The sequence below is a fragment of the Ylistrum balloti genome, unplaced genomic scaffold, assembly GCF_031769215.1.
Source record: "Ylistrum balloti isolate Yb309-2 unplaced genomic scaffold, AGI_CSIRO_Ybal_v1 Utg371070, whole genome shotgun sequence".
NCBI classification, from domain to species: Eukaryota; Metazoa; Mollusca; class Bivalvia; order Pectinida; family Pectinidae; genus Ylistrum; species Ylistrum balloti.
In genome coordinates this window covers 244,389-255,477 of record NW_026782591.1, presented here as the reverse complement: position 1 = coordinate 255,477, position 11,089 = coordinate 244,389, and the positions used below count along the sequence as shown (strand labels likewise).

General features: G+C 32.3%; 1 protein-coding gene across 1 annotated transcript; it reads left to right on the top strand.

Annotated features, from left to right (window-relative positions):
* Positions 1-3,959: 3,959 nt before the first annotated feature.
* LOC132560495 (kynurenine formamidase-like) lies at positions 3,960-10,447 on the top strand. The gene is made up of 12 exons (XM_060225160.1): positions 3,960-4,061; positions 4,610-4,681; positions 5,144-5,234; positions 5,805-5,909; positions 6,255-6,303; positions 6,793-6,878; positions 7,239-7,317; positions 7,497-7,600; positions 8,283-8,361; positions 8,780-8,915; positions 9,682-9,786; positions 10,418-10,447. Exons 1-12 carry the CDS (start codon positions 3,960-3,962, stop codon positions 10,445-10,447), a joined length of 1,038 nt encoding a protein of 345 aa, XP_060081143.1.
* The last annotated feature ends 642 nt before the right edge of the window (positions 10,448-11,089 follow it).

Sequence of the window (11,089 nt, the reverse complement as noted above, 5' to 3'; positions counted from 1 at the left end):
ACTTGGTAGTCCTTCATCCCATCATGCTACATGCCCAATATTAGAGCTGTGGGCCTTTTGGTTATTGATAAAAAGTCATTTGAATGGAAAGTTTACGCATGGCACAAGATGACTAACAAAACATGATGGCTATAGACCATCCTGACCTTACAGGTCAGATGACCTAAAAAGAGAAAAGAGAATTGCCAGGAACAAACTGAATCTATTAACATATGTGTACCTACATGTTTAAACTTTAAAGGTTCCATTCACAATATACATTATCAACATCTATCAGTTTTACTGCATTCTCGATTCCCTGGGTTGTGAATACTTTCACTCCCTGCACTCCTGGATCATGTCATGGCAAAATCGAAGGCACAAGCAAAGTAATTTTATTGGTTCCAGGAAAACAAACCTGACCAATCACAGTCTAATATGCTCATTTTAAAGATTACAAAGAAGCAATACCCAACTTCAAAGCTATTACAATATACCATTATGTGACCTTGAGATTCGTCTTTTCGTCCTGTCCACAAGGTGTCGCACATGTAACCATTAATTTTACCATGACATGTGCCAGGGATGCAGAGAGCGAAAGTGATCATAACTCCTGGAATATCTAGGATGGTTTTACTGTTTTATAATGCAGCAGTATTATGACTTGTGACACCCTGCTGTATGTAATTTGACTTATATTTCATAAAAAATTTCATTATCGTTAGTCTTGCTGGAAATAAGCCACATGTGATATCTAAGTGCTCTTAATGTACCATCATTTATACCCCGGTAGATCAAAAATAATCTGTGATGTTTTTGTATTTTGTAATTTGTGACTGCTATGTAATTTACCTGGATAAATATTATCATTATTGTGGCTGATCTTCATTTCCTATATTGTGTTTACATGTGTGCGTATTGATCGGATGTGCCTATGGTGAGCATGCTATGAGTTTGCATGACCTATGACAAATTTCTACTTTTTCTTTTGTCGTCTTTTTAATAGATATACTACATGACCATCTATCAGAGGTAAAAAATATAAATTCACACAATTTTTATTAATATCCTGGGCACCAGATGCCAAGGAAGTTACAACATATTTAAGTATTAATAATTTTCATAGTATGGAAAAACCAACAGGTACTTTTAGTGACAATCTTTCATAATTTGCTATCAGTTGAAAATGTATCTATATAATATTGCAGCATTTCTGAATGTAACCATGATTTAAACTACACACAGTTTTTATACCTTAGTTTCAGTTGTGAGTAATATACATACCGTATGTATGTACACCGAAAATCAATCTGTGGATTTGTTCAGAGATATAGAGGAAATGACACTTTTTTCCTTCCGACAATTCATATCATATCTCCTTGAATTGTGTTCTTAAAAGCCAAGCATACCTGATATTATCGTTCTATGGTTTTTTCTATGATGTTTCCTCAACCAAACATGATTATTTATGATTATTTATTATAGTTTCCATGGTTAATTCCTTCCAATTTCTCGTTACAGGTTCGTTGTCGTCCTTCGTAATAGGAAGCCATTTTGTTTGACTTTGTCACATGAATAAAGTTAGAGTTATTCCCCTTTCCCCATTGAAAAACCATACCCATGAGCATATACAAACACAACATTTTCATTCTACATTTTATTTACAAAATAACAATAAATAACATGTACAAGAATATTACATAAAATAAATAATCAGACGTTTTATTGATTATGCTCGTTTATCACTTAATACATAGCAGGCCGGTTTAATATTTCTCGAAACCCCAACTGTGGAAAACTCCTCGGCGTTGAAGTTGTCTTCCTAATAAATGGCGTTCTCGTCGTCTGATGGTGTGTCAGTAGATGGTGTTACTGTATAGTTATCGTTAATTGGCTAATCACACGCTGTCACTCACTCACACTCGAGGTGAGGAGACGACCCAAGCTGTTTATAACTCTGCTGGGATAACCCTTATCAAAACACCAATTATCGAAATGAGTACTTGTCATACTGGTAAGCTTACTGTACCTTTATGGAGAATAACTGTTGTTATAAACAATTAAGTGAATTCTTGAATGGTACCTGTAAGTTATACACAATGCGACATGCTCTCGGCCATTACGACATTAGCGTACGTGAAATGAAATCGGCAGCTTCAATTTGCATTTTTTACCCGCGGACATTACATGGAAGGTGGGTTTTTTCCCCAGATTTTTGTGTCAAAAAAGGGGTGCGGACATTACACAGATGCGGACATTACGTGGGTTTTTACGGTACATGTATGTACAAATAGCTGTTTATTTGTTCTTGAGTTTTTCAACCTTGGAACTCTGACCGATCTATTCAATCTGTGACTGAATCTTGCTTTTGAGCTGTCTTTATGCCAAGACCCATATGCATCCCAAAACAATGATAACAGTATGTTTCAATTAATTTAATAAATTAGATTCAAAATAACAGTAACATATTTCATGCTGTAACAATAATCCAATAATAAACATACTAATATTCCAAAGAGGTGAAATTAATTCCAACGTCATCATGATGCTTATCAAGCTATGTCAAAATGTGTATTTGGACACATAGGGAAGTGAGTGTATCCAACATCCCATAAACAAGAATTCTCCTAAAGCTCAAAAAATGTTAAAAGAATTAGTACTTAAGGAATCTTCATGATAAAGTTGAACCATCCAACTAACAGTTTAAAGCTGGTTTTATGTTTTTGAATCTCTTATTACCTATATGTTTATGTATATGTTTATGTAGTTCTATTACCTATATGTACATGTAGTCCTATTACCTATAAGTACATGTAGTTCTATTACCTAAATGTACATGTAGTCCTATTACCTATATGTACATGTAGTTCTATTACCTAAATGTACATGTAGTCCTATTACCTATATGTACATGTAGTTCTATTACCTAAATGTAAATGTAGTTATAACCTACACATGTACCGATGTTGGCATCCTTCTTTTTTCAGTTTTTAATTTGCAAAGCAAGAAGATACTCAGCCAAGTTCAAATGATGTTAATCTCAAGATCAATGAACCATAACATCATAGGAAGGCTAGTCATCTCATCCTTCGGAGGTTCAGACGTTTTTGAGACTCACAATAATAGCCTCATGTAAATCCAACATTCTGTAAAATTCATATCCTGCATATTACTAATACAGTCCTTGAAGTGAGAGTGAAATTTTCTGTTATTAGACTTTAATTTACATTTGTCACTGGGTACAAATAAAAAATGTCCATGTGGTGCACATGTTGAGAAGTGTTCCTAATTACCTGAGAAAATGAATAAAAAAACCTTTTTCATGGTGTCTTCATTTTGAAAGCATTTGCTTCAAGTACATGTTTATTGTTTACATTGGTAAAATGCTCAGTTCTGTGAGCTACTCAACGTACTCTGCGGGATCGAAATGGTTAGGCTGAGGTCAATCCGTCGAATGAAATGAAGGAAAATGTCAAATAGACTAGTATTTATTATTTACAAATGATAATAAAGTATTTTAGATTAAGAATGTGTAGGTCTTAGTTGGTGTAGTATATGCTATTTTCACTAAGAAATACATGTACGTAAGAGAGCATCTGAGCATGACATGTCCTGGCATGAATTTATCATTTTCTAAAAAATGGAAACTGATGCACGCGAAATAAAATGCTGTTGTGATATACTTATATGTAAACAAATCCATATAAATAACAAAAATACACTCTTAATCCTATTTTTTCCGAAACACCACGTACCTGTTCCTTTCCGTGTGAGGAAATCTGCTGGGGTGTTCAAATTTGACGCCATGATAGTTCGAAAATGTGGCTATATGTTGTGTTTCTATTGGTAATCTTGAGTATTTTTTGTTGTGGTGAGACTAATAGGTACATTTATATCGAAACATTTTACGAAAAATAATTTATTCTGCGCAAATATTGTTTGAGAAGGTGATATGGGATTTACAAATACTTTGACAGAAAATGGAAAGTGACAATACGAAAGTACACAGTGACAGAGAATCCCAGCTTTATTTCTCAAGTGAAAGTGAAAGTAGTCACCCATGGTTACAACAACACGTGCTTGTAAGAGAGTTTCATTTATAATTACAATCAGTGTGTAAAACAATGTATGTTTTGGTTGCTTACATTTTCTAGTACTTTGTAAGCGAAAGTGTTGGAAGTTAACACGCTTTATTTATTCCACACTGAGAATCAGATGCAGCTACATGGCAAGCTGCCACTGCATCCTTCCACTTTACATATTGTATGTACTGAACAGAGGTCTGATTGTGATATCGAATGTTTGGTATGAATTTTTGCCTCCCTTACCAAGAAGAGTTCTGATCATGGGTCAGCTAAGTTTATGAGGCACGTTCATAACAAAACATGTAGGTCATAATCACGTGGATATGTTTTGTTACAAATATTGTTCTTCATGGCTTGTGTATGGCTCAAAATACAGGGTGTAGGTATAAGACACTTATCTAATCAACCTGCTTTGAATATTCCCTAGCTGATAAAAATAGGCTTCCATTCATTGATGGTGTGTCAGCAAAATGCTAATTCGATGTCTCTGATACAAACAAGATTGACATTGTTCAGTTATATTATTTTTCGTCTTTTTGTTTCAGCTAGCTAGTTGGATCGTTGACCCCAGGCCATCAATGGATTGGGATAATACTTACCAGAAGACACCAAGTGAGGTAAGTCATTTTAGTGATCTCTTGTCACAAAGTAGAAATCAAGGATACTCAGTAATTTTTCTTTCAGCTCCTTGTCAAAATTAAAGTGAATATTCATTCCTTTGGATTATTGGAATTGGATTAATTAATATCTAAATGCAAGAAAACAAATAAAACTTACAACAGAAATTTATGTCTGATCACATGATTAGAATAATAAAATACATGAAAGATGTTTGATGAAATTTTTACAAACAAACCCATACATACTGTTACTTTATCATATTGATAGAAAGTACTTATTTTCTTTAATATACTATCTTGTATGAATATAATATAAAACATGTTTATTTAAATGTTCAAACCTCATCAGAATACCTAAGACAAACCTTGACATTATAGTATTGACGAATATATCCAACCATTATTTGCATTGTTTTCCATAATTTTTTAGGATATTTTTTCCCTTTTTTTCTGCATCAGGAATTGGACTATCAGTACTCACCATCTAGATGGTCGAAGCGGATGGGAGCTGATGTCATCATTGCTGATCATGCCCAAGTCATCGGAATAGGTAAACCGTTAAACATTTTGTTTTTACTATAGGTGAAGTGTTAGTCTTTCTATACAAGCATACATGTATATAGACATAAGAGGTAGGGAAATTCTATAAAAGGAAGTAGAAAGAATTCAGTTTCAAAAGCTTTGTATTCTTTGGAGGGAAAAGTATCTTGAAAGTAAAACAATTTTAGAAACAAGCTGATCTCAAAATAGTAATCAATTTAAGGGAAAAGTATATTGAAAAGGTTTGACAAGGATTATTTCTGTGTAGAAAGAAATGCTTAATTATTACAATTAAAAGTTGCTTTTCAATAATTTTTTTTAATGTCCAAAGTTTTGTGTGCATGTTACTATCTTTGTTGTAAGGACTCTCTTGGAAAATTTACAGAAAAAGGAAACAATGGAGGGCATTAGGATCTCTCTTGGATTTCTTGTTTATTGCTATTAAAATAAGATTATAAATTGTAAACAAAAACGCTATAAATTGATTTGATTTGATTTTAAGCAATATTGTGTTGATAAGTACATATCAGGTTTATTGTCAGTTAAAATTGAGTTGTGGTTGTTTTTTCCTATTTCACAGAAAGTGAACATGCAAAACGAGATGTGGATTGTGAATTAGACATTCCCTATGGCACAAAACCCAAACAAAAGTTAGATATATTTGGGGCAAAATCTCTACCACCAGGTAAAATATCATTATGTACACACAGTTGTCTCCCTTCTTAACATTTCCTGTTATCAACAAGTCAGACAGAAATGCATAAACAGGTATTCGTCATATTTCAATTAGGATAACTTTTGTAATATATATTTTGATATTCTAATTTTGCGAAAAATTGTAAATGTTTTTCTAGTTTCCTCTTATCATTGTGAGAGAAATCAACTGTCTGAAAGCTATTACTGGTAGCTTTATTTTATCAGATGGAGCAATTTTTGTAAATTTCAGATATTTTTGCTTCAATCATAGTCATGTAGTCTTCTGAAACAGTTTGCAGTGTTTTGGTGTATTCTTTTGGTTTGATAATTGTAGATGCTCCAGTTTTTATTTATATTCATGGAGGATACTGGCAATTTCTAGAGTGAGTTATTAAAGTTTTTTTGTATTTCATTAAAATTATATACCATCCAATAATTACTGCCTTTGTATTTTCTTTGCTTTCTTTTTGCATGAATTGTAGCAATATATAATGACCTCAACAATGAACATCATTGAAGTTAAATCTATATATAGCTATAAAAAGAGCTTAAGGCCAAGGTCAACATTCAAAGGTCAAACTTAATTTAACACTTTCAACACTTTAACTTATGACTCTGTAATACAATCAGAGGACTTAGACAAAATCAATATTTAAAAAATCATGCTGCATTAATGTTCAATGTCACGATAAAAAAATATTAATCAGCAAAGTGTCAAAGGTCAAATGTACTTTAGTTAAGACTATTTATTTTGACTTTTCATAATTGAACTACAGATTAGTTTGGACTAGTAATTGGAAGTTAAAGAAATTATTCACATTTATTTTTAGTTTGATTCCAATGTTTGATCTACAGTTTGATTGATTTTGCAGGAGAGAGAAGTCTAGTTTCATGGCCACTACTGTGGTAAAGGCTGGTGCTATTGTTATACCTGTGGGGTACGAGTATGCCCCTGATGGTATGTGTACATCAAAGTCCAATCAACTAATCGTGGAAAAAATATTGGATTTAAAATATATTGAAATAAGGACACAATATATACAGGAAGGAGAGATAATATATAGAAAGGGAAGAAAGGGGAGAGAATTATGCATTCAGATTTAAGCAGGTAAAATAAAACATGAATAAACTGAACATTGAAAGGGAATGTATGATTTTTGTAACAGACAGGGGAGATAATCATGCACACAGAATGAGAGGTATACCAAACTTTGTGACATTCAGATTGGTATTGGTATAGGTATTGTAATAAAATTGACGTCTTTTCTAGATTTTATCATAGATTAAAAATCACTTGTGTCTACTTAAATGATTTCAGCAAATATGGATGAAATTGTGACTCAGGTTAAGAATGCTGTGACCTATGTTATCAAGTGGGCAGTTCAGCGTGGTTCAAGGTATTCTCTGTTAAAAAGTTACAATGTACCTTTTGGCCATTTTTGCCTCCAAGAAATTTAGTTTTTTTGTTTGTTTTTGCTTTTTTTTTTTCTTTGTTTTTTGTTTTCAAAATATGAATTATGTAATAAAATCAATACTACGTTAATTAAGGAAATAACCTAATTTTCTTCTTGTACAGAGGTGTGTATATTAGTGGTCACTCCGCAGGAGCCCATCTAGCGGCCATGATGCTCAGTGTCGATTGGATGACGGAGTGTAATCTGATCAGTGATATCGTTAAAGGTACACAACATCAAAACTTTATTTGATTTATATGTTTCTGTCTCTCTGTCATCATTATCACTTTGATAACATTTCTTACAAAATCCAATTTATGAAAGAATATCATGAACTTAGACCTGCAATATGCAAAAAATTAAGATTTCCAACAAACTGAATTTAAAAGTGTATCTAATAAAGGTCATCAAGAAATTTTTGCAATTCATTAATTTTTTTTTTTTTTTGCAAAATTGAAATATATTCTAGAGATATACATTGAATTTAAAAATTTTCGTCCATAATTACATATTCCAATGTCTCTGAATTGTTGTTTTCTAAGAAATAAGTTCCATTGTAAATCTATTATTGGTTGCATTTTTAAAGATATTTCATGAGGAAAGGTCATATGCTTCATGTCATTGATGCATTAAACCTGTGGTCTTTGCAAAGATTTGTCTCCCCTTAAAATATGTAACTTAACACTGTATATAGGGCAATTTCTGATCATCCAAATTAACCATTGTGATCTCATTCATAAGTTCAATTTAGATTGCTATCAACATAAACATCAATCTCTGATTCATTAAGTTTTTGTATAGATGTGCTATTTATGTGGAACTCTTCAAAATAGGAGATAAATACTGTAATAAGGAGACATGTATCCTTAAATCAATTAAACCTATCTTTAATTATTGTCTTCCTACAGGAGCCATCCTTGTATCAGGTGTGTTTGATCTTCGTCCAATTGTCTACACTTATGTCAACGATCCCTTGAAAATGACAAGGTAAGTGAGCAGTCATGAATGCACCATTCAGAAACCTGTTGTCAATTATTGACCGAGCTGTGTGAGAACGTTTGGAGGATTTGGGAGGTTAAAACCTCACTAAATGATCTTTGATTCAGTATTTTTTATATCAGTTAGAATTTCTTTCTTGGTTTCTCAATATTTGGTAATGATGATTAAAAAACAAGAATGGTAACAGTACACAAATTAAATCTGGGAATATTGTGTCGTATGAATTTTTTTTCAAACAAAATAAAAAAAAAAAACCCAAAACAAAGGAAATGTCATACGAAGTGCTAACTTTGATATACCTATCTTATTTTGATTGTTGATAAAGAACAGTCACTCAAATACTGGACTGGTATTAGACATACAACTAGTACTGAGTTCATATGTCAGGGAAAATTTAATATTTCAGTGAGTCTGCCTGGAACAATAGTCCTTGTAAACATGTGGAAGCCATAGCACATCTTAGTCGCCATAGAAACATACTCATTGCAGTTGGAGAATATGACTCCCCATCATTTATCAAACAGAGTGAACAATTTGAAAAGGTTTGTGGATATTACACCAGTCTAAAAATGACTCATTCAATTAATGGAGCATATTTCAAAGTGTAGAATGTAAAATTCAAATACTTGTGACAGTATGATATGGATTTACCTATCAAAAATTTGATCTTGTAAAATTGTGTTGTGTTTAAACATATAGTTGTCCACAATGGCAGCCAATTTTGAATCTTAATTGATGCCAGTTTCACAACAGCCTTGAATTTGAAATCAACCATGCTTGCACTACAATACTTGCCAGTAAATATCTGAACACAAACATTACAGCTCAAAACACCATTAAGTGACCATCAAAGTTACATTGTTATATAGTCGTTCTGTGAGTTATCACCAAAGTTACATTGTTATATACTTGTTTTTACAGTGTTCTATACTTGTTCTGTGAGTTACCATCAAAGTTACATTGTAAAATACTTCTTTTGTTCCACAGAACATGAAAATAGGATTACCATATATGGATGGTAAATTAACATTAACTAAATTCTAAAAAAAGTTGAAAATAGCACCCTAAATCGGAATAAATTTGTTGAAAAAACAAATTCAAAATTACTCTCTATAAAATATTTATACCAGCTTGTTGACAAATGTACAATCTAAAGTTATTATAACACAACACTAGAAGATTTAAGTATGATGTTTCAATAGCTACACTGTTACCTTCATCAGACAAATGACCATCCTGAAGAAAATATTCCAAAATACAGTACCCGTTTAAAGTTACCACCACTCATACTAGTTTTAATTATTTCAGGCATTAGATACTCGTGGATTGTCAACACGATTTTTGAAGATTGAAGGTTTGGACCATTTTAACATGATAGAAAATCTCCGATTTGAGGATTCGCCACTGCTTAAGGTTTGCTGAAAATCCCCTCATTTCATTTAGTTGATTTTTAATATAATTTTGTGAAGTGTAAAGTGTGTAGCTTGTATATATGTATTATAGCAAGAAAAGTGCTATATCTTTCCTTGTCCTTGATTCTTTTCCTTATACTTTACCAGGGAATAATTTTTTAAATTTAACGAAAAATAGTCGATTTTAGTGACAAATTTCAAGATTTTCAAAAATTAGGTTTAACATATCAAAGGTTGTATTTCATATCAATCTACTTTTGGGATTTGTAAAATTTAGTCCAGGATCCATGCTGCAACACAATGAAGTTGTTATTGTTTATCTAGATTAATGGTTGTATTTTGTGTTTTCTTCCAATGTTACCAACAACAATCAACATGCTTTGAATTAGTTGTCGTAGCTGTGTCCTTGAGCAAGACATTTTTTTTAATTATAATTGCTCTGGACGTTATGTGATGGGCCCCCTTAGGCTGGTCAGTGATGAAGTCACCAGCCACTAAATGGAGATCCCACCTCAACATGACCTTTGCTGATCAAGGGGAGATAAACCAAGCCAAAGTTGAGTAATTTCCACAGATTTCCTCCAAACTGTCATCAAATGTTTATTGAAGAACTGTTTTTTTTTCTTTTACAGGAGGTACTGATGCTGTTGGAACTAATTTGATGTTTTATGGTCACTTGAATACACTAGTACACTTTATGCTGTGTTTACTGGTGAGGCTATTTCATTTATAGTAATTATAAATGCCATAAAAGGCAGTTCAGTGCTGATATGTTTTGGAGATTTTGTGATTTGCTAGGAAGGACATTGATGTAACACCATTTGACCAGATACTGCAGTGTCTTAGAGGCATTTTGAGATATATTTAAGTTTAGACAGAAAATGTGAAGAAAGGGCACTAACATACATTTATGATATTAGATGTAGTGACCTGATTGTACAAAGTTTGGTAATAGCAAAGATGTTCTCTGAAATATACTCTGCTTGTGTAAGATATCATAATTTGAAAATCAGCTTGTAATGACAGCAATTAATCAGAAGCCAGGTTTTCCTATATTTTGTTATGGTGAACTGGAAATCTCGTGCCATTTTCATAATCATATTTTTAGCCAAGATTTAACCAGAATGACCCACCAGTTATATACATTACTACTTCCAAATATGATTTTATTTTCTATCTTTGTATTTCCCACAAATATCTACATAGCATTTATCCATCATAGCATAATATAATGTTCAAGAATTTTACTGTATGCAGATAAATGTATTTTGGGTTTTTTTTTTATAGTTGTTTTTTTCTTTATC